The following is a 24,970-nucleotide window of genomic DNA, read 5'->3' as shown; positions in this document are numbered from 1 at the left end:
ATTTCGTGGCAGTCAAAGAGTTAATATAAAAAATTGTGATACCGAAAACTAGGAGCTTAAAGTATACTAGGGCAGTTCCATTGATCCAAGCGGTAACACAATCGATTGATTGATCATTAGAATTAACATGCTCTGAAAGTGCACGTGGCCCACCCATCTGACCACTTAACGCGGCAGCCGTTAAGTGATTAGATGGGTGGGCCACGTGCACTTTTCAAGATTTTCAAGTGGGCCTTGACTCAGAAAAGGTTGGGAACTACTAACAACTAAAGTTGTTCTGTGTGTTTATTACTAGTATAACTACTAGTACTTGTATCAAACAAAGCCTCCTACTTGTGCACGTGTACGAGGTATCGAACTGGCGGCAGCGGACCTGCTTACAGGTACCTAAACCTGCTGCTTCAACAGCAGTGGTGGAAAGTAACTAAATACATTTACTTAAAGGGATATTTCACTTTCAAAAAAACTTTTGGTGATTTTATCGTCTACTCAGGCTTTTGTGAGCCCCGCAGACAGTTTTTAAGTTGCTAGATTCATCAAAAACACCCGTCCTTGGTTCTGGTGACTCATACCGCCCCCCTAATACGCGAGGGGGCCGTGTTTTTTCAATTACTTTTTTCATTTATTTTTAATATTTTTTGGGGAAAATGAAAACAATAAAATACAATAATAAAATAAAATAAAATACATGAAAAAAAATCTCGGAAAAACACGGCCCCCTCACGCATTAGGAGGGCAGGGTGAGTCACCAGAACCAAGGACGGGTGTTTTTGATGAATCTAACATGGTTAAAATGGAGTTTGAAGTTACAATGGGTTTGTATAGGAAGGGGGCGTGTCTGATAAAATGAATATCAAATATCTAAATACTGAATCGAGCAACTTAAAAACTGTCTGGGGGGCTCACAAAGGCTTGAGTAGATGATAAAATCACCAAAAGTTTTTTTGAAAGTGAAATATCTCTTTAAGTACTGTACTTAAGTAAAATGTTGAGGTATTTGCACTTTACTTGAGTATTTCCAATTTCCAATACTTTTACTTCTACTCCACTGCATCACAGAGGCAAATATTGTACTTTTACTCCACTACAACAATTATTTGAAAACTTTAGTTACTAGTTACTTTTCAAAGTTTTCAGATATAAATGATTATATTATAAAACATACATCAACCACTTTAGCCCTATTTTATACATAGGCTATTTGAAAATAGCCGATCTACAAGCTGATGCGACGCGTTGTGAGCTTGTAGATCTGCTATTTTCAAACAGTTTAGTACTTTTACTTTTGGTACTTTAAGTACATTTTGATACCAATACTTTTGTACTTTTACGCAAGTAAATTTTGAATTCCAGACTTTTACTTGTAACAGAGTACTTCTACATTGCAGTATTGATACTTTTACTTAAGTAAAAAAATGTAGTACTTTTTCCTCCACTGTTCAACAGGAACTTGAAGTTGGCGTCATATCAGTAGACTTCCCTCAATTATTATATATCATTTTGATGTAACTCCTGAACCAACTTCCCTCTTTTGGTCAGGAACATTTTGGATTCCTGTTGGCTTCGCTATAAAACCAGCCAGTTTGTGTTTTTCCTCATAAAAAAAGGTCAGTTGAAAAGACACCGTGTCAGGCAGCACCATAATTCTGTCCACCCTTATCTTTAGGGTCCAATTAATGTCAGCAACCAGGCTGTAGATAACATACTGTAGGAGGCAATGATGTGAACTGTGTTTGTGTGTGTGTGTGTGTGTGTGTGTGTGTGTGTGTGTGTGTGTGTGTGTGTGTGTGTGTGTGTGTGTGTGTACGTGTGTACGTGTGTACGTGTGTACGTGTGCGTGCGTTCGTGTTGCTTTACTTACTGTATGGATTGCTAAACAAATACAATACAGTCATTGCAATTAACAATGAACGGTTATTACACCTATTTTGTTTACTATAATTTCTGTATTCAATGTGGTGAAATCAATGGCCGGTAATGTAAAAACAAAAATAGAAAATGTTCCGACTTCATGAATGTATTGACTGACATGAAAAACAAACACAGTCACACACACACACACACACACACACACACACACACACACACACACACACACACACACACACACACACACACACACACAGGTTATCATAGCTACTAACAAAAAACTAAAGCTGAATATTTTCCCCTGAAAAATACCTCCCATTATGATCAAACCTAAAACTAATAACTAAACTAAAACGAAGCGTTTCCACAAAATGTTTACTTAAATTAAAGTAATACAATGCAGAATCCCAAATAACGATTTTTAGCAACCTCTGCTGGTCACTACCGTCACTGCATACAATTTCCGTAATCCTCGATTACCCAGAATTCCATTCGTTTTCACCGGAAGCCGGAAGCGTTTCAAAAAGCGATCTTTTAATTGTTTTATACTATCTACGGATCGTTTCTCTTAGCCAGTGGAGCATTAGTTACCATGAGCTGTGCTTTCTTTTTCTGTTCTTTTTCGATCTTCCAATCCTACATTATCTTAACATCAGCGTGAGGTTCCTTTTTGTTATAGCGCGGTAGTTCCTGGCCAAACAGGAAACCGTTGCGGTAGTTCCTGGGGACGTCGGCCACGACGTCATGACGTTGGCCAGGAACGTCATTTCCCCGGGAATGTCCCCCCAGTCCACTTTCAATAGAAAATATATAAATAAAAGGCTTCCGGGGGTGAAATTCACGGAGTGGGTGTTGTGAAACTTTTGCCACTCGCAAAAGATATACAATTTAACTTTAGTTTTGTTGAAAACGTTACCTAGTATTACTTTAAACAAGCAAACCCTCCTTTAAAAACGAATACAAACAAACTGAAATTGAACAATATAAAGTCAAAATGGAATACGAATAAAAGCAGATGGAAAATATAACAACCTTGACACCCGCACGCGCACACACGCACACACACACACACGCGCACACGCACAAGCACACGCACACGCACACGCACCCACACACACACGGAGCAAAACCATGCAACATCAGTGTCACACAGACAGCACCAGGTCAACACACACATTACAACAGTTCATAGAGTACATGTACATGTACCAGGTCAAAGACAGTGATGGAATCTGATCCTAGGTCAGATACGATCAACACATGGCTTCAATAACAACACACACACACACACACACACACACACACACAACAATGACACACTGGCCAAAGTCACATGGACACACACCACTCAGTGTTAGGGTTCCAAGGAGGTAATGTTTTCACTCCTGTCTGTCTGGCTGTGGATTTGCACAAAACGTGGTGGAAAGGTGCAAGTCACTGCAACACTTAAGGACCTTGACGGAGGTCTGTGCATTCATGTACGTATGATATTAGTCCGTATACTGTAGATAGTCTTGTTGTGCACGTGTATTCATGTGATCAGGAGGGTGGGTATGTACATATGAAAGCTGTGTATATATTTGTGTGTGTGTGTTCACGTATTTATGTTAGTGTATGAGTAAGTGGGCTGCAGGAACTGTGGTTTATATACAGTAGGTTGAATGAATGAATGTTTTCGGAAATATCAACATTTCTGATTCAGCTCAGCTGCAATGATGTGAACTGTAGCTTCTGTGTGTGTGTGTGTGTGTGTGTGTGTGTGTGTGTGTGTGTGTGTGTGTGTGTGTGTGTGTGTGTGTGTGTGTGTGAACTATGACCTACATACTTGTGTTTGGAAAACTACTTTTCAATGGCTACAGTGTTTGTATGTTTGACGCTGCGTGTGTGTGTGTTACCTGTGTAGTTAGGGGTCCCGATAGTGGAGTGGTGTGTGAGGGGCTCTGAACTGATGTACCACTGATCTGACTGGATTGGACAACCTTAGGCCAGAGAGAGAGAGAGAGAGAGAGAGAGAGAGAGAGAGAGAGAGAGAGAGAGAGAGAGAGAGAGAGAGAGAGAGAGAGAGAGAGAGAGAGAGAGAGAGAGAGAGAGAGAGGACAGAGAGAGGACAGAGAGATGGAGACAGAGAGTGAGACAGGAAGAGAGAGGGCAAGAAACAGAGAGGGAGAGAGAGATAGAGAGGGGGAGAGAGAGGGAGGAGAGAAAAAGACAGACAGACAGACAGAAAGGGAGAGATAATATTTTTAGTATGTTATGCTGGCTTCAGACCACATTCTTTATTGGTCACCATGTCAGATTAGCCAATCGAGAGTCAGTGGTGTCTTTGGTCATTTGCTCCATTCCTGCCCCGCTCCCTGTTGGAAATATTTTATCTCATTAACTTCTAAATTTACGCTCAATCACATCACGTTAAGTCCCTGATTAGTTCATAACGCTGGGTCACAAGAGGGTCAAACACACACACACACACACACACACGCACACACAGTTGGCAGGGCCCCATTTCAGGAGAAAACAGATTGGTTATCTTGTCGCCATTGGTAACCACTTCAAAGAAGTTGAGGTCTATTAAGGAATTATTATTAGTAGTAGTATTGACTATAACAGACGGAAGGTATTTGAACTAGAACTGGAATGGAATGAAGGATTAAAATATCATGAGAAAGAAGAGGGGAGATGGGAGGGAGAGAACGAAGGGAGGAGGGAAAGAGGGAGATAGTGGCTAGGAGATGAGAGAGCGCTAATTAGCACTTTCATAATGTTTAGAGACAATACACAATGCAGGCTGTGTGAACTGTGGACGCTCTCTCATTACTGAACATTCTTTACTCTGCATGATCACCGTGATATCTGAGTTCGTGACCTTTACTCTCTCACCACGCTGCTCATGCATTTACCATAATGTGGCAATGGTGGAAAAAGTACCCAAATGTTTTACTCCAAGTAGAAGTATCAATACTGCAATGTAGAAATACTCTGTTACAAGTAAAAGTCCGGAATTCAAAATCTACTTGAGTAAAAGTATAAAAGTGATATCAAAATGTACTTAAAGTACGAAAAGTAAAAAGTACTCGTCATGCAGAATGTCTCCCCCCCCCCGCCCCCCATGTTTTTCAAATGAATAAAATGTATAAAAATCTTTCGAAAATAGCAGATCTACAAGCTCACAATGCATCGCATCGCGACTCATTGTGAGCTTGTAGATGCCTTGATGGCGTCGTAATGGCTTATTCTACACTTGGTTGCATGCTGAAAATTGAATAAATGAAATTGTCAATATATTTGGTCTTAGTTTTAGTCATCATAGGTAGTCGACGAAATCAACACTGGTTGCAGCTCTAGTATCACAATGCTTACTGTATATGTATATATTATGTATGATTGGACTAGCTTGCACTCATATGCTGGAAAGCCAAGCTCCGCCCTGGCAAAGAGGATACGAAACAGGTTGCATCATCAGCCTCCCAAGTCTTACCTGTTGAGGGGCGGCTGAGTGGTTTGACAGCGGCGGAGCGGGACTGGGCTGAGGGGGTGTGGCCTGGACCTGCTGTTTTACAGATGAGGAAAGAGAAGTGGAAAGAGACAATTAGAATCTGTATGGCTCCTGAAGCTACTGCCATCAAGGAACTCCACCGCTGGAAACACGCGCACGCACACACACACACACACACACGCACATACACACGCGCACACACACACACACAGTACTATACAGTGGAGTATTAGGATTAGTGGATGGGATGAGCACAACATGCAGGTGATTGTTTAAGACAACAAAACACAGTGGGTTGTGGTTTTTCTGATGGAAAAAAAAAAAGCGATAAAACAAAGCTTCAAAATAAAAGAAACAAATTAATCAATTTTACATTCAAAAAGTAAAATATTTAAAAACACAAATATTAAAATACCAAGTGTTTCTGCAGACATGTTGTAAATCAGTCACAAACTTCACATGAACGTCAACGTTTTTTTTATGGTTTGCGGTGCCTTGTCACTGTAATGTTTTTTTGTTTTTACCTATCTGTAAGTTAATCACTTTGTAAACTGCACAAAACCAAGCTCAGCTAAAGTGCTTACCATTACTTTAGAAGTTTTAAACCCAAGTGGCAAAAGCTGAACTAAAATCAACCCAACTACATTGGCAAAGGTTAAACAGAGCTAAATTAAGTTTAAACCCCATTTAACACAAAGTACACCTAAGTAAATCTAAATAAACCACACTGACGAGCTAATTGTACAATAGGGTTAGCACCTATAGAAGAAGTGAATACTTGTCTCTGTGCACCCTACCCACTTATACAGTACACAGAGTAGGGAACAGCAGACAATAATAGATACACTAAACACATTAAAAAAATGTTCAACTCCATGAATTGCTGACTGACACAAAAAACAACACACACACACACACACGAACATTGTCAGAAAATTAAGTTAAAGCCACTGAAGCTTGTGAAAGTCACTCACACACACACACACACACACACACACGCACACACACACACAGGCCAAGGGGGAAGTAAACAATATTTTAAAAATAGAATAAATAAAAAAGCAAGGACACTAGGACAGAAAATATACAGTTTGAAGAAAGGATAATAGGAAGGATGAAAAGGAGAAGATTAGGGAACAAAGAGGGACGACAGGATGACGTCAGCATTATAAACGTTTAATAAACTAAGACCTTTGAAACATGTGTGTCAGAACCTTGACTTCCTGTCTGGACAGGAAGGGACAAAAAAGAAAAACCAATTCAAACAAGAAGCTTTATAAACGGAAGAATCAGAAGTTCAAACCAAAGGAAAATTTAATAAAGAAAAGACATTAAACAACAATTTTAAGCCTCTTCAATCCGACCACCTGCAGTGTTGAAGCAGCGCTAACCTCAGCAACGGTTAAGACAAAAATAATTATTCAAACAAATACACAAATATTAAAACCAGACACTAACTGTGTGGTTACATAGATGATGTCTGAACCCCCGGTTTGGTTTTGTTGTATGTTTCTGTGTGTTTGTTTATACAAATCAAAGTCACACTGCCTGGTAGTAATCCACAAATTAAATGTTTTTTTTAAATGCTAAAAACTGCATACACAATTATTCATAATATGAATAATTGTGTATGCAGTTTTTAGCATGTGTTTAAGTGCCTTTTTATTCCTTTCATTCCAATTGCAGTGTGTAAATCTTTCTAGGTAGTTTTTGCTAAACTTTGCTGGATGCCAAGTGGACTTTGATTTGTACGATAAAGGTTTCAGGTATACCATCTGTACTGTATACCTGCACAAACACACACTTCTCATATACAGACGTACTGCGTATGAACATACATACAAAATATTACTTACTGGTACGTACAGTACAAACAAAACAAAATGTAATACAAAACAGAACAGGGTGGGGGGGTTCAGATAGTTAATTTATAAAAAGCTTTAAAACCAGAGGGAGACTCAAAAACAACCCTAATGAAGTCTAAAAATCATTTGATTTGAAGCTTCAGAGTGACCAGGAATTCTCTAACTCAAGTCTCATATTAGACATTAAGACTTGACTTTTTTTTTGTGCCAAATGTTTGCCTATTATGACAGGCCCAGAATAGGGACGCTAGGGTTCAAGAGGCTAATGACACCCAGGTGACAGAAATATGTTACTGTAGTAGATAGACAGGAGAGAAAGCTGTCACGGTGAGTCTCTCTCTGGAGCGGTGAGGTCGGCTTGAGAGGTTTAAAATCACAACCACAGCAACTAAATGGCTGACTGAATCACAGGGTTTGATATTATCCAATAACACAGAGCAGGAGCTGGTCTATAGGGAGGTATGATGCAAGCGACAACGGGAGAGGGAGAGCAGGGGAGGTCTGGGTCACTTCACTGTTTGAAATGAATTCAGTCACTCTTTTGGTAAGGACTGACTGAGTCAGAATCCTACACATCCTACGTCTCAATTTTCAGTACTTTTACTTCTACTCCACTACATCTCAGAGGCAAATATTATACTTTTACTCCACTACAATTATTTGAAAACATTAATTACTTTTCAGATATAAATTATGATATTATAAAACATACATTAAGCACTTTAGCCCTATTTATACATAGGCTATTTGAAAATAGACGATCTACAAGCTCACAACGCGTCACATCGCGACGCGTTGTGAGCTTGTAGATCTGCCAATTTCAAATATTTTAGTACTTTTACTTTTGGTACTTTAAGTACATTTTGATGCCAATACTTTTGTACTTTTACTCAAGTAAATCTTGAATTCTGGACTTTTACTTGTAACAGAGTATTTCTATATTGCAGTATTGGTACTATTTCCACCACTGCTACTATTATTCCCCTCTATACGTGATATTCTACATCTATTCTTATTCAAATTGAGAGCACAGAGACACATATTAAACAGCTATAGCTGAAGTGATTTCAGACAGGAAGTGACACGGTGTTGGTTCTCAGTACCAGCAGAGGCTCATGGTACGTTATGTCGGACAGGGCGGGTACCAGGCCTCCCTGGCCCAGAGGCCAGGGGCTCTGCAGCAACGACGCTCCTCCAGGAGGTAGATGCTCCGAGGACGGGGTGGCGAGCAGGAAGCTGGGCTGGGACGGAGGGTGTCCGCGGAGGTCACCGGGGTGCGGACCTCCCGAGGAGGAGTCGTAGCCCAGAGGAGCGGAGGAGGAGGAGGGCAGGGGGATGCACTGGGCGGCCGAGGAGTCGTGAGAAGGTTGGAAGTGGTGGAAGAGGGCGGAGGGCGGAGGCGACTGGAAGTCGCTGGCGTCGGAGGACGAGGCCAAGGAGTCGCCGCCGAGAGGCTCGGGGCTCCTGGCCTGGCCTCCTGCCGTGATGTGGTGGAGGAGGAGGCTCCCGGGAGGCAGAGGGTGCTCCGGGCTGACGTAGGAGTACATCTCCTCCGTCACCGGCTGCAGGCGGCCGTAAGACCCGGAGCCGGAGCCCTCCTCCAGGGGGAGGTCGACGGAGCTCCTCCTGACCCTGTACGCGGGATGCACCATCCTGGAGGCCAGGAGGCCCGGGTCCACCGCGGCGGCAGCGGCGGCCGCCGCGAGGTGGTACTCGAACATGCTCTCTGCGGCAGTGGGCGGGGCGTCGCCCAGCATGGGAGGGGCGGAGAGAGGGAAGGGAGAGGAGGAGGAAGGAGGGTAGCATCCGTCTGAGGCTGAGGACGGCGCCGACGCACCGGAGGAGGCGCCGATGGGAGCGAGGAGCGGAGAGGGGAGGGGCGTGTGCCTTTGCATCATGTGCGGGTGGAGGAAGGCGGGCTGGGGCGGAGGAGGGCCCTCGTACCCCCGGCTCACGGCGACCGCGTGATGCATCTGCTGGTGGTGGAGGCTCAGCTGGCCCAGCTGGTGCGCCATCTGATACCCCCCGTACGCCATGGCCTCAAAGTGGTCCAACAGGGCCGCCTGGTTGAGGCTCCGCCTCCGCACGGACTCCTGCACCTCCTGCTCCGCCCTCATGTCCTGGTAGCCGTAGGGGAAGGGGTCCGTCTGCCCCGCCCCCAGCCGCTGGGCCATGCCGGGGTTGAGCAGGTAGAGCGGAGGGGGCTCCGCGGCGGCCTCCAGGCCGGAGAACGGGTGCAGGCTGCTGGCGTAGCGCGTGTACGTGGGCTGGAAGTGGCGCGTGTGCGCCTCCAGGATGGAGGTGCTCTTGCGCCGCTGGCCCGTGTAGTTTTTGGGAGGACAGGAGGGAGGAGGGGAGAAGGAGATGGGGCGCTCGGGTATGGAGGGAAAGAAGAACGCGGGGGGCTCGGGGAGGGGTGTGAACGGGAGGTTTCCTCCTCCTCCACCTCCTCCTCCTCCTCCTCCTCCACTGTACGGGCTGTAGGACTGACCCTGCTGTGAACAATGCATACATAAGAATGCCAGACGTTAAGAAGGGAGAGAGAGAGAGAGAGAGAGAGAGAGAGAGAGAGAGAGAGAGAGAGAATAGTGAGAGAAATATGCAGAGGGCAAAGTAGAGGAAAAGAACACTGAACAGTTTGTAAAAATTGAGATGCTGTCTTCAGTCCAGAAGACAGACAGACAGACAGACAGACAGACAGACAGACAGACAGACAGACAGACAGACAGACAGACAGACAGACAGACAGACAGACAGACAGACAGACAGTAAACACACAATGTGTCTCAGATGAGCAAACATCAGCATGGTGAGGGGATAGACTGAAAGACAGATTACAACCAGAGAGACAGACAGACGGACAGAGAACAAACAGAGATGAGAGACAAAAAGAAACACCCGCAGGTGGACAGACAGACTGGAACAGACAGACGGACATAGAACAACAAAGAGAGATGAGAGACAACCCACACAGACAGACAGACAGTCTCAGGACAGTGAGGTATTGAATACAGAGCAGAGAAAGGCTTGACGTTTGCTCTGAAGTCACCAAACTATCAGAAGCTGCTGTGCTACATTGTCAGAGTAGACACTTACCCATTCAATCCGGGGACGTCATTTTAAGATTTTTTGGGCTATTCAAAAATAGCAGATCTATTTTTGAAAAATCGTGAATATTTGTGCAAATCTTTGAATATGTATTTTTTAAAGCGAACAGTTGTAAAATATTTTGTTCCAGGGACCCCCCCAGAAGCAAAGATTTGAGTTACAAATGTTCGCTTTCAAAAATATATATTCAAAGATTTGCTAAAATGTTAAAGATTTTTCAAAAAATAGCAGATCTACAAGCTCATAGTGCGGCACTCTGTGCCTCGCTATGAGCTTATATATCTGCTATTTTTGAATAGCCATAGACATCTAAAAATTACACACGTGCTGCGTTCCCGGTCTTAATGGGTTAAAGCCCGGATGTCGGTCAGGCTCTAGTAGACAGACGACCATCCTCATTTTCAAACAAAACAGAACTATGAGACGAACTCTGTCACATCCGAGTTGATATAATTAATACCAAACTGCCGTGGCCACAAACCATGTTCTTGAAAAGAACAGAACACTTGTCTGTTCACATGATGAAAGATTCAATCTGACATGACTATGTCTTGTGACTGAGAGTCATGATGTTTGGACAAGCTAATAGGAAAGGAATTTTAACTAATTTAGACAAATTTTGAGGTTAAGCTAATGACACTGCTAGCGTTTCACAGTATTCTGTCAAGCTAATAGGAGGGGACTTTTTTTGACACGTTAAATAATCAGTTGTTTGTCAGTGTCTGTCAGAGCAAAGCCTACCGTCTGAGCCAGTCGGTCTGTATTCAATGAGAACACAGGGTGGTCAGATATACACAGGCCCAGGGAGAGAGATGCATGGATGAGAAGACATAAGAGTCCCCAGTGTCAATATAACTCCAAGAGTGTACAAATGTTCACACTCCGAGTTAAACTAGAACGGATGAATTTACCATGGAGGGCAGGGAAAGTAACAGAGACCTACACAGGTGACTGGAACAGAACAAACTAGATTTGTTGAACCAATTATGTAGCAATAGCTAGCTTAAGCTACGGCCATCATTGCCCTGCTAACATCAATGTACCTGCTGTTCAGAACCAAAGAAAGAACTTTTGATGTAGCTACTCCCTCCTAATTTAATATCGTGAGGGACAGCTGAATTTTGTAAATTTGATCAAAATCTCGATTACATTTTCAGGTATTGAGATTGGCAGAGAATTCCCTCAACGCGCGGCCTGTTTACCCGGTATCCTTGTTTCTTTGTAGCACTTAATTGTTTTTCTTTGCACTCTACTTACTTGGCCGTTTACCCTGTCATCTGTTGACTAGGGTTAATGCCATTTACTCTGATCTTGCGCTTTATAAGTTGCTCTGCATAAGCTAACATAAGGCGCCACATTGTTGCCCAAAGCTGCATGCTGCTAATTCTGCACATCAGCACGGAGAATATAAGACTGATGCTCCATTCTTAGCTTAGATACAATTAGACTCAGCCACCAAAACAAGACATAGTACACGTGATACATGGTGGCGACACTATTCTACAACACGACCTTGATAAAGACACAGATTTAACTATTTGACTTTTATAAAAAGATTTAACAATTTGACTTTTATAAAAAACGCATAACTTTGGGTATTTTTTAAAAACATTAACTGCAGTTTTTAACGGGTAGCTCAAGTCGGTAGAACACTCGCCTTTGGACCACGAGGTTTGGGGTTTGATCCCGGGGTACGGCAACTCGGCATGAGTAGCACAACTAAATCGTACTCATCCTAAGTACTGAGAACTAATGGTGGGTGTTGCACTTCAACACAGCAATATATCTAAAAGGGGGTCTAGCACGTTGAACAGGGGATAGACACCCTCGTTCTCTGCCGATAAAAAGCCACTCCGACCTACTTATTTACTAAACGAAGCAAACAACATTAATTTCCTGTTTCCTGTTATTATCAACTGAATCAGCACTAGTTCTCGTGATACTCTCCCTCCCTGTCTCTCTCCCCGGTTCTGTCCAGGCTAAAGCCTGATTTACACTTTGTCACGCGACAGAGCATAAATTAGGCCTACGGTGAACGTACGGAAGAGGAGTAGAGCGCGGGCAGGCTGGCCCTCCTCTGCCGGGCTCTGGGATGGGGGGATGACGATGATGAAGAGGAGGAGGAGTGGAGAGGGAGGACCGTCTCCAGAGCCTTGGAGAGACGCCCCGCAAACGTCTCCCTCTCCAGCGCCAGGGGGGAGGGGCAGTGGGAGGAGGGGGCGTGGCCAAGGGAGGAGGGCGGAGGAACCAGGAACGCAGGAGCAGGAAGGAACGAGGAAGAGGGAACGCAAACCGACATGCTACGGTTTCTACGGCGATGGGAGACGGGCTGCGGAGATGGAGCCAAGATGGAAAACAAGACACACCCACACTTGATGAAAAAATGAAACAGAAAATGAGAATGTACACACAAACCAACAAAAAACATCACAATGTACACAACAGACAGAAAACAGCCATGTACAGAACATAAGACAATACACACAGGGCTCTGTGCGTATAGTAGATGCTACAGTATGTCGAAGGGAGATCACTTGCTCATTGGTACAATGCAGCAGAGACTTTGCCGAGTACTGCCGAGCCCACATTCCAGCGCTTATTGTGCCATCTTCATCAGTGACCGCTCCCTCCTTTCTCTCCTCTCACAATGTTTCTACAGAGGAATGATGTTTATGTGTGCCCTTTATTCTACCACCGCCTCCATTGTGTTGCGGAAATAGAACGATGGCAATAGGAGGAGGAACAGAACAAGTGTTTTGCGTAGCTACTGTGCATAGGAATTACTGGACAGTGAGAGGAAAAGAAGGGGAGAAGAAAAGGTCAAGTGGAGAGGCCATTCCTCGTATGGCTGATCTTCTCCCTTCTACTTTGAGATTCATGAAACCTGCATTTTACTCCACAGGAGTAGACTGTTTGGGTCCTCTGACAATCAAATTAGGTTGGTGAACTGAAAAGAGATGGGGCATTATTTATAAATGCATTAAAACTCGAGCAGTACATTTAGAATTCCTTGCGAACATGTATACAGATTCCTTTTTTATGTCCCTCCGACGTTTTAGTGCTCGTAGGGGAAAACCCTATGAGGACTTCAAAGTGAGAAAACAGGGAGATACGCAAAGTGTTCAACGCTTTGAAACGTAGATCGTAAAGCTTGTTTACGTACTGTACACAACAAACTGAATTCCACTTCAATCCCACAGGAGCTCTGCATTTTTGTCGGAACTTGAGAGAGAAGTGTGATCAGTAAAGACAGCTCTCCAAATTACACTAAGTTATGATTGAGGCTGAAGGCATCCTCAATTCAAAACCTTTGGGCTATGTCTCCTCTGAGGTTGCAAATTGTATTTTTTAAAAATGCAAAAATAGCAGATCTACTAGCTCATAAAGCAACACATCGATCATCTATTTTAGCTATTTCTTGCATGATAACTGATGTTTGTTTATCAATAAAATAAAATCTATTACATACAGTATAGTGTTGGTGCTCCTCACCTTTTGAAGTTGCTACTAAGTAAAACATATAAAATAATTTCAAGCCCTGTACAAAACAGAAAGAAAAAAAAACACAATACATAACATGACTAATGGAAAAATAACACAATGTAAAGTACACACAACAGAAAATAACACCATGTAGACTCTATGAATAGAAAGTAATAACATGTACACTCAACTAATAGAAAATAACACAATGTAAAGACTACAAAATAGAAAATAGACTAATAGAAAATAACAACGTACACACTACACATGTATATAAAAACATAACATAAACTTACAATAAGTGCCGCAATAGGAGCAGTAGAACAGAGGAGAATAGAAAGAAGAGAGAAAACAGGATAGAGTTCTACCTAGACTTTATCTGTCTGTCTGTCTGTCTGTCTGTCTGTCTGTCTGTCTGTCTGTCTGTCTGTCTGTCTGTCTGTCTGTCTGTCTGTATTACTAACATATCTGACTGAATGACCGTCCGAGAGAACAGGATACAGTAGACTTTATCTAACAGTCAGTCTGTCAGTCTGTCTGTCTCTCTGTCCGTCCGTCGTCTGACTGTCGGTCTGTCTCATTGACTGTATCTTTGTGTCTGAGAGTCTCTGTGTCTGTCTGTCTGTCTGTCTGTCTGTCTGTCTGTCTGTCTGTCTGTCTGTTCAACAGGTGATGAACTGGTTGTAACTGACAGAAGTACTTTAGGTTCCTCTGCATTTCACGGTTCTAGTTCTGCAAACGCACACAAAAGCACAACAAACTCCCAATGACATCACAAAAAGGCAATTCAGGTGTGCGTGTGTGTGTGTGTGTGTGTGTGTGTGTGTGTGTGTGTGTGTGTGTGTGTGTATGTGTGTGTGTGTGGCACTACGCTGTCTCTCTGCATTCTATGTAGGCCTGTCACAGTTATTACATATTTGCAATTATTTGAGTTAATCGCAATTATTTTGTCAAAATTGTCATAATCGTTTCCATGTTCAAGAAATGTTCAAACATATAATAGCAGAAATAGCAGATTTACAAGCGTACAACGTGTCACTTTGTGGCGCGCTGTAAGCTTGTAGATCTGCTATTTCTGCAATTTTTTAATTTTTAAAAAATTCTGTCATTTACTTCAGTTATTTGTCATATCTGCCACGTGCACTTTTTTTTAAAATTAATACTGAAAATTACTACTGAAATGCAAACTGAAATGAATTTACAATTTTTTATTCACACTTTCTAATGTTCAACGCCAAAAACACAATTAAATCGTTAATCGCAATTATTAGTGTAACAATTAATCGTCAACTTAAATGTGTAATCGTGACAGCCCTAATATGTGATTATTTACTGTACCTTGCTTATTGTAAGTCGCTCTGGATAAGAGGATAAGGATAAGGATAATTCCTTTTAACAGGACGTTCATGAAAGTCCTTGCGGGCTTGTTTCCAATGAGGGCCTGTGAGCAATTAGGGGTTAAGAGTCTTGCTCAGGGACAAATTTCATCCGCTAAATGCCCACGTTGTAAAATTGTGTGTGTGTGTGTTATTTGTGTTACATGGGACAGTAAAACACCACAGCAGTTGTTTGTAAAATGCAAGTGAGTTCGTGCATCCTGTTATTTCGATATATAAAGACAACACAGAAACCGCTGTCGCACTTTGACGACGACAGCAGCGGCACTCACCATTGGCTGAGGTGGAGGGTATGCTGGGTGCTGTGTGGGGGGGTAGGGGGGTGGGGCTTGGGCCTGGGAAGGAGGAGGGGCCTGCTGGGACGATGACGTGGTGGGGCAGCCGTAGGACATGGCCAGCTGACCCTGGAGGGACGCGTCGGAGGATAAAACAGACGCACCCTGAAGAACGCTGTCTACGACTCCTTCAGCTGTACAGTGGGATAAATAAGGGACAGAGACATGGGAGAGATGTTACATTTTCAGAATGGTTAGTTTCATGTAAGGCAAGTGGTTCTCAACCTGTGGGTCGGGACCCCCAGGGGGGTCCCACCGTGATTTTGTGGGGGTCCCCAGATGACAGTGAAGTGACGATTTAAGGACTTTTTAGACCTTTTTAATACCTCAAAAAGAAAGAGAAGAAAAAGACCATTACTGCATCAAAAGTAATCAAGAAACTATACTATAAAAACTGGTCCAAAAAAATCCAAATTGTCAAATAATATAAGAAAGAGGCAAACATTTTGAAAATAGCCGATCTACAAGCTTGTAGATCGACTATTTTCACAATATTTATCTGTGGAACCGAAAATGTAATGCCTCAACTCCTACATTCCAAGAGCTTATCAGGGTTCCCCAGTTCAAATATGATTATTTTGGGGGGTCACGGCCTGAAAAGGTTGAGAACCACTGATGTCAGGTTAGTTAGTCTTACATGTCAGAGAGGTTGGTTGAAGTGTTCCTTAGACTTACATTGTAAAAGACTTAAATGTACATGTATATTTGATGCTATGTAAAGTGCTTTGAAACTCTGTTTTAGAAAGGGCTATACAAAAGAAATTATTACTATCATTATTAATAGTAATGTTATTATTACATGTCAGAGGTGAGTAAAATAGTAAGTACCGGTAGTAGTAATTAAAGTAAGTTAAAAGTCTTACATGTGAGGCTGCTCTGATAATGAAGCTGTTGAAGTTGTGACTCTGCTTCAAGCTCCTCCATATCAGCCTGCTGGAAACACACAAACTCACATTAAAAAAGGTAGGGTAAGGGATTTCCCTTTGTTAAAATACGTGTTTTTTTCAGTAACAGGGGTCTCCCCGTCTCTCCAGCTCTTTAGTGAAGAGCAATTGTATTCAGGTCGGAATACCAATTTTATCCAGTTATGAGAGAGAACTCACACAGGATACATTATATGAACAGGTGAAATGGGAAGTGATGACACAAATAAATAAGCAGACAAAATTGGAACTGGAACACTATAAAATTGAATAGGTACTCCTGATTGGCTGAAATTTGTCAACCCACCTGAAAAGGTATTTTCTGTTTAAAGGTCCTTACACACCGGGGCGATTTTTTTCATGCGAATAATACGTTTTTTTTTAAAAAACCTTATAAAGTCAAAGCAAGCTTCCACATCAGTTTCGCGGAGCGAAAAAAGCGTCTTTTAATTATTCGGAACGAGTCAGAATTTTGCGTATATTCACCAACCGCCTTAACTCATCCACTGCCAGAATAAATACATAAATATATCATCCACTGCCAGCGATTATCTTACCTTTTTAAGTAGTCACAGAATATTTATCTCCAGTATGATCGATCCCCTGATCGTTGCTAATCACGGGGGAGTTCACTGAGCTTCCGCGCAAAAAAAAGAAATGTCATCGCGACCACCCGTTGTTACAGGCCATTGAAAATAGCATGTCTCGTCAAAAATACATAGTAAAATACAGGAGGGCAAGATACAGGCGATTTCCCAAATACGTTAACCAGGAAGTGAATGGAGCAGTAAATCTTGGGATCACGTGATCGCCTGGTTCTGTGTGCATCTGGGGATGAAATGGTCACTCATGTGTCAGCGAAGAGCGCCATCTAGTGGAAACACCAAAAAACACCAAGAGTCGTCCTTGGCAGTCTGGGCCTTTGGAAAAAAAGTCGTCAAAATCGTCCTTCACAGTGAATGAGTTAATAAAGAGCTGGAGAGACGTGGGAGACCACTGGTACCGAAATAACACTCTTTCGCAATGATTACTATCAGAATATAGAACACACGCACACGCAACTAGCCAGCCAACTACCTAACTAACTAAATTACTAATTGATTGACTGACTGACTTACTAGCCAACTACCTAACTAGTCAGCCAAACCAACCAACCTACCAACCAACCAAATGTATCTAACTAACCAGTGTGTGGGTCTCTGGTGTTTGCAGCTCCTGGCGTCTCTTCTCCTGCTCCTCTCTGACCAGCTGTCTCTGCTGTCTCTTCCTTCTGATCAGAGACACTCTGTCTTTGATGGCTTTGGCCATCGTCTTGTGGTCGCCCTCTGCAACGTAGCCAGACTCCACCTAACAACAACAACAACAACAACTCAATTACTGTATGCCAGTGGTTCTCAACCAGTGGTCCGGGGACCACCAGTGGTCCTTGAGAGGGTTCCAGGTGGTCCCCAGCTAAATGATGGAGAGTTGGTAACCAAATGGACGCTTATAGGTCTTTAACTCTTGAGAGCGTAAAATGAAACCAAATGGACCCGTTACATTATTGTTAAACATCTGCATGACTTAATTTACAAGAAGTCACACAATTAAAGAATGTAGAAGAATTGTTATTTTGATCAACGTTTGCCTGTAATTATCTCTCCTATTGGTGCCAACATCAATACAGCATGGAATTGTGGACAAAATCGTATCCAACGACAACAACCTATTCTAAGTCTTGGGGTCCATTGGTTCTCAAACTTTTTAATTCATTGTTTATAGTTTCCCCATTAGCTACTATACCTTAGCAGCAGCTACTCTTCCTGGGGTCCACACAATTTCAAAGACCCCCATAACTCTGAGAGTATACAATTGGAACCAAACAGACCCACTTGGTTCCATTTGAACCGACTTGGTTCCATTTGTACACTCTCAAGAGTTTACAGACCTGTAAGTGTCCATTCGGAACCCCAGCAAGGAACCGGGAAAACCACTGAATTATACATTAGTAATTCATCATTACTCATTATGGATATGACCGACAGTCAGATGGCTCTGACTCAGGATTGGATGATTGTTTTTTTAACCAGTTGTTAATTATGTGTTTGTGTTAATTAGAGGTCTAGGTGTGGGCCTGGTACCATTTCCTGGGCGACATCCTCAGGTATGTCCTTGTTCAGGTCAAAGGAGAACTCGATGGCCTCGTTGTCTTTATATTTCCCTGTGGACAAAACACATGAACACGGTAAATGTCAGTTCATGTTTCTTAACATAACACTTTCATTCACAACTGGTTAGCTCCCAGTGGTCAACAGTAGAAGACAATGGTTGTACTGGGCAGCTCCCTGTGACCAATAGTAGAAGACTGTGGTTGTACTGGGCAGCTCCCAGTGACCAATAGTAGAAGACTGTGGTTGTACTGGGCAGCTCCCAGTGACCAATAGTAGAAGACTGTGGTTGTACTGGGCAGCTCCCAGTGACCAGTACAATGGGAGTGCAGTAGGGTAGCTCCCTGATGTGAATGGAAGTGTATAAATGTGAGTCAGAATGCTGCCTTTAAGATGATCCTTTTTTTCATGCCTTTAAGCTTCTTAACGTCTTCGATGCGGAGCCACAGTTTGATGAAGATCATTTCTCCATCATCTTCCTCAGCAAGCTCCACCCGAACGCCTGTCTCCTCCTGAAAGAACGCATGGTTCAACAAGTCCTTGATGGCATACCTGGAGAGAGAGAAGAAAAGATGAACTGATTATGAGTGTGTGTGTGTGTGTGTGTGTGTGTGTGTGTGTGTGTGTGTGTGTGTGTGTGTGTGTGTGTGTGTGTGTGTGTGTGTGGGCGGACGCGCGTATCAAACAGGGAACAGATGTACATAGAGGGAGGGCAGACTGTCAGTGGACATTTGCCTTTCATAGTGGAGCGTACTTGAAGCGTACTTAATCTCACTCTATAGACTACATTTCCCATGGATGAGTCGCAGGGACACAAACATTAACCACTGCGTGGATCTCCAACATGCATTCTTTCAGGGTCCACTAAAGGTCTCATACGAGATTGTAGGATAATAATTAAAAAAAAGTGAAATTGGAAGTGATGATACAAACGGCTGAGCAGACAAATTGGAACTGGGACACTATAAAATTTAAGCTGATAAATGGGTAATGGGAACCGCAAGGTTCGATCCCGGGCTCCCCTAGAGTTAGTGTCGAAGTGTCCTTGAGCAAGACACTGAACCCCTAATTACTCCCGATGAGCCTTGCATGGTTTCCTCCGCCATCGGTGTGTGAATGAGTGTGTGACTGGGTGAATGTAATGCACAATCTATGTAAAGCGCTTTGGATAAAAGCACTATATAAATGCACCATTTACCAAGTGTACCATTTACTTGCGAGGCATGCCTTGTATGGGAGATGAGGAAAGTGTGGAAATCAGAGATGGGAGATGACCTCCAGAGATGGCATCAGTTTGTGGCATCAGTCCTGCTATACAGGGCTGAGGCATGGACACTCACGTCACAGCAGGAAAAAGGCCCTTGACGGAGGCTACCCAAGAATGCTAAGAATGGCTCTTGACATCACATGGGCGGACCACATTAAGAAACGTGGACCTCTACGGAGGCCCTCTCATGGGTCACGGACTAGGTCAGGGAGAGAAGGATGAGGCAGGCACCCGGAATTGGTGGTGAGCAAACTGACACTGTGGGAGCCAACCCTAAGACATACTGTAGCAGCTAGGAGGGGAAAGAGACACACCACCTACATAGACACTTTAAGCCATTCAACCCAGGAACGCATCTGTGTCATTTCATATTTATTTGGCTATTCAAAAATAGCAGATTTACAAGCTCAAAATCGTGAAAAGTTTTGCTAATCTTTGAATGTATTTTTTCTAAAGCTAACATTTGTAAAATATTTTGTTCCAGGGACCTCCAGAAGCAAAGATTTGAGTTACAAATGTTATATATAAATATATATATATATATTCAAAGACTTGCAAAAAATATGTGCCGGCCGCGCTATGAGCTTGTATATCTGCTATTCTTGAATAGCCAAAGAAATCTAAAATGACAGAGATGCGTTCCCAGATTGAAGGGGTTAATGCTCTGTGTCTTAATGTTTTAACTATGTAAGCCCTACTGTACATACTTGACGAACGGCAAAAATAGCCACTCTACAAACATTGACATGCCCAAAATAGTGACGCCAAGTTGAAAGTGGCCATACTTAACACATTATGTGCCAGAGTTTTTTTTTAAACAGAGTTGTTTAGCGCTGTAGTCGCCATTATGAGGACGCGGATGTAAACAAAGGCTGCGTGCACGACGGTGGAGGGTCCCGACTATCGCCTGGAACAATAATATTTCTAACCCGATCGCACTCTGCAATGACCGCCATTGCAGAGTGATCGCCCATCGAAAACGGCTCGTTTCCACCACGTTAAAAAGAAATGGAGATATGAAGCTTTTTCTCAAGGAGTTATAATGGGAGCGGACGGGAGGTAGGTTTTTTGGCACATCCGTCCTCTCCTTCTTAGAGACTCCGTGGATGATCCCAAAGTTGCGTTAGAGCGCCCCATGGCTTTTCAAAAGCGGTCCGGACCGTTTTTGGCACACAATGTGTTAAAGGAGAGTGCCGGTCATTTTAGGTTGTATGTTTGATGTGTCGCTAATCACTCACCAACATACAAAGGAACGTTGAATATTTCCAGATCTGCCCCTGTTGTCCATTCTGCAGACCCCTTGCAGCGGCATAATGGGAGACGTGTGTAAGTGAGTGAAAATTCTATTTTAACAGATGCTAAGTTTTTTTTCTTTTCTCCTACTACTCATCGTGGAGTCTCATGATACTCAAACATGCGCTGAATGTCCCGCATGAGCTACCGCTAATGCAGAACGACATGACGCTGGTTGCTTGTTTCTCTCACAGAACCTGGCGTGTGCCAGATTTTGTTCCTTTGTATGTTGGTGAGGGATTAGCGACACATCAAACATACAACCTAAAATGACCGGCACTCTCCTTTAATGATTTGTGTGAAGCCCTTTGAATTGTGATATTGTAAAATGTGCTATACAAATAAACATGCCCTCGGACATGGTTGTAATTGCCCCTCTAGGACCACTCTCCATTAGGAGAGTGATCCTAGAGGGGCAATTACTCTTCCGCATTGACCCAGCAGTGGCTTGCTCTGAGTGATCACACAGGGGAGCAGTTTGGGGTTAGGCGTCTTGCTCAGGGGCAACTTAACCAGGAAGTACAAAAGCCTGGAGGAGGCGAGGATCGAACCGGGGGACCTTCGGATTCCCAGAGGGCCTCTCTAGCTCTTGAGCCACTGATGCTGTCAAACAAGACAAGGGACGTAAAAGTTTCCGATGGTATCTTTAGTGTGTTTGTGTGTGTGTGTGTGTGTGTGTGTGTGTGTGTGTGTGTGTGTGTGTGTGTGTGTGTGTGTGTGTGTGTGTGTGTGTGTGTGTGTGTGTGTGTGTGTGTGTGTGTGTGTGCGTTACCTCTCATCTTTGTTCTGTCTGATACATCCCTCTATAATCTCCTTCACCTCAGGAATGGCCACTTTATCAAAACTCCCAGGCTTCACTCCCTACACACACAGACATACAGCGACAAAATATTACGTTAAAGAAGTCACTGAAGCTTTATGAGCTACAGTACTGTCACTGAAGCTTTATGAGCTACAGTACTCTCTCTCACACACACACACACACACACACACACACACACACACACACACACACACACACACACACACACACACACACACACACAACATCATGTGGGGAGCCCCCTGGTGGTCCCGACCCACAGGTTTAGGAGACTATAAAAGCACGAATGGCGCAGTGAGCGAATCTGAGATGAAGTGGTGGAAAGAGGTGCTGCACCACAGTGACGACTAACGAGATGAGCTGGGTGGTTCAGTTCATACACGCACATGACGTTTATTACATTATGGCCGATTAATTTATATTTTGACCAGAGAAATTGAATCTTACCAGTCACGTTGGCCGGCTAAAAAAAGTACCTACTGGGAACCCTGATATATATCACAGGTCGTGTTAGGTCGGTAATTGGTCGCTCTCATTGCTTTGGATGTTTTTTTATGACAAAAGCCGTAAAACATAATTCCCATTGGACGTTCCAGCAGGTAAAAAAAAAACTGCAATTTATTATCACTGCATATCAAAATCTCTCTCTCTCTCGCACACATGCACACGCACACACACACACACGCGCATGCACGCACATGCACACACACAACAGACACTGTCACAGGAGTACTGTGTGAGAAGTTATGTGTGGAACTGTTTACGAAAGAATTACATGAAAACAAGGTCAGATACAAGCTGTGCAAAGCCAAGGAGTGCACACATCAACAACAACAAACTTGAAGACGAAGCATCAGAGACTTAACAGCTGTCCATGTAGAGCAACTGCCAGGTTGCATCGCGCACAGGTGAAACCACGACAATAATCATAAAGATCACACGACCGACAAATCATTACGACCAACCCGTAAAAGATCACTACTTGAATTGAAAAGCTGAACGAGAAGACAAGATCTCCATAAAATCTTAGTCAGCTTTCCCAGGGCTGCCTCTACCCAGAGACGTGTGGACGGCACTATGTCACTATGCTACAATCCATTTTTATATTAGTCCTTTATGTTGAATTTTTTTCAAAATACAAGACTGTTTTTGGTTAATTGTTAAAATGTTGGATAATATATTTAAAATCCTAGCACGACCTCTGATAATAAACAGTATATATTATATGTATATATGTATGTATATATGAATATGAATGTATATATGAATGTATATATATATATATATATATATATATATATATATATATATATATATATATATACATACAAACTATACACACATATAACATAACATAAGTATAGACATCATAATAAATACTGTAATTACTAATTATACAGGTCATCACAGAACATACACACATCAAATGTGATATACAGTAATACTTAATGTAACACTGAAGACATGATTGACCATCTATACAGAGCATAGACATAGCAAGGTCATACAACTAGACAGACAGAATTATAACCAAAGTTTGTGTCTTACCCCAAAATGATTTTAAAAAGTCTGTCTGTCTACCTGACTGTCTGTATGTACAGTGGGTATGTCTGTCTGTATACTTGTTTGAGATAGTAGGAAAGTCAAACTGACCACCTCTTCTCCTCCTGATCCTATCCCATGTTGTTTTCCTCACGTGTACTCTCTCTCTCCCCCCCTCCCTCAGCACATAAGCATTAGTGTGTGTGTTCATCCATGCATGCACCTACATACATGGGTGCACAGAGATATACATGCACACACACAGATTCCAGGGTCTAACAAAGTTAGAACTGATGGAGAATGTCATGGAATTTATCTCAGAGAGAGAGAGAGAGAGAGAGAGAGAGAGAGAGAGAGAGAGAGAGAGAGAGAATTTCCTTAACAAGGCTGATTAGAACAGAGGCATGCAAAGGCCCTAACAGATAGAAAGTGTCAATTACGATGATTACATCAATATATGTCCGGTCATTATTAGCAACTTTGGGCTTGTTTTTCTATAAAGTCGCTGGTAAATATTGGTAGTTGCGGTTTGTGTTTTTTTGGGCTTGTTTTGGACTTCAGAATGTTGTTTTTTAAAAACATTTTCAAATCAATATGTATTTGTCCGTGGGCCCCTATCTGAAAATGTTTTGTGCCAGGGACCCCCACACAAGATTTGTGTAGTTAAAATGTTTCCAAAATATTCCAAATATAGAGAAAATTAAAATTAAAATAGCAGATCTACAAGCTCACAACGCGTCGCAATGATCACCCTGTGAGCTTGTACTGTAGATCGGCTATTTTAAAATAGCCGATGTATATGGTTCAAGTCGTAAAAACACACAAAAAAAGTCGCGTTGCTCATTTTCATAGTCCGGACCTGCTTGTTTATCTCGCAAAATCTGGCAACGCTGATCATGAGGACATTTGTTCACCATAACTGCACTACCATGTTTTTTAATCATTTGAACCGTACGGTACCGGAGAATGAGCAACGCACAGTGCTCTATTCTGTTCACTTTGGTGTACTCCCACCCAGTGGTGTAAAGTATCTAAGTACATTTACTCAAATACTCTACTTAAGTAAAATTTTCAGGTACTTTTAATTTACTGGGGTATTTCCAATTGTCTATACTTCTACTCCACTACATCTCAAAGGCAAATATTGTACTTTTACTTCACTACAATTATTTGGAAACTTTAGTAGTTACTTTGCAGATATAAATTATTATATTATAAATCATACATTAACCACTTTAGCCCTATTTTATACATAGGCTATTTGAAAATAGCCGATCTACAAGCTCACAACGCGTCGCGATCGACGCGTTGTGAGCTTGTAGATCTGCAATTTTCAAACATTTTAGTACTTCTACTTTTGGTACTTTAAATACATTTATATACCAATACTTTTGTACTTTTACTCAAGTAATATTTTGAACACAG

At 42.5% G+C, this 24,970-nt stretch overlaps 1 protein-coding gene across 1 annotated transcript in view; it reads right to left on the bottom strand.

Annotated features, from left to right (window-relative positions):
• wnk1b (WNK lysine deficient protein kinase 1b) overlaps positions 1 to 24,970 on the bottom strand; it is a 126,337-nt gene that overhangs the window by 41,494 nt on the left and 59,873 nt on the right. The window contains exons 6-13 of the mRNA XM_080421577.1: positions 21,953 to 22,041; positions 19,033 to 19,172; positions 18,594 to 18,673; positions 17,659 to 17,820; positions 16,414 to 16,483; positions 15,488 to 15,684; positions 5,345 to 5,416; positions 3,765 to 3,848 (exon numbers count right to left, since the gene is read on the bottom strand). Coding sequence (XP_080277703.1) covers positions 3,765 to 3,848; positions 5,345 to 5,416; positions 15,488 to 15,684; positions 16,414 to 16,483; positions 17,659 to 17,820; positions 18,594 to 18,673; positions 19,033 to 19,172; positions 21,953 to 22,041 — 894 coding nt within the window. The remainder of the gene's footprint in view (positions 1 to 3,764; positions 3,849 to 5,344; positions 5,417 to 15,487; positions 15,685 to 16,413; positions 16,484 to 17,658; positions 17,821 to 18,593; positions 18,674 to 19,032; positions 19,173 to 21,952; positions 22,042 to 24,970) is intronic.

The sequence above is a fragment of the Gymnoscopelus braueri genome (assembly GCF_963280865.1).
Source record: "Gymnoscopelus braueri genome assembly, chromosome: 23".
Lineage (NCBI taxonomy): Eukaryota > Metazoa > Chordata > Actinopteri > Myctophiformes > Myctophidae > Gymnoscopelus > Gymnoscopelus braueri.
This window is presented reverse-complemented; position numbering and strand designations above follow the sequence as displayed.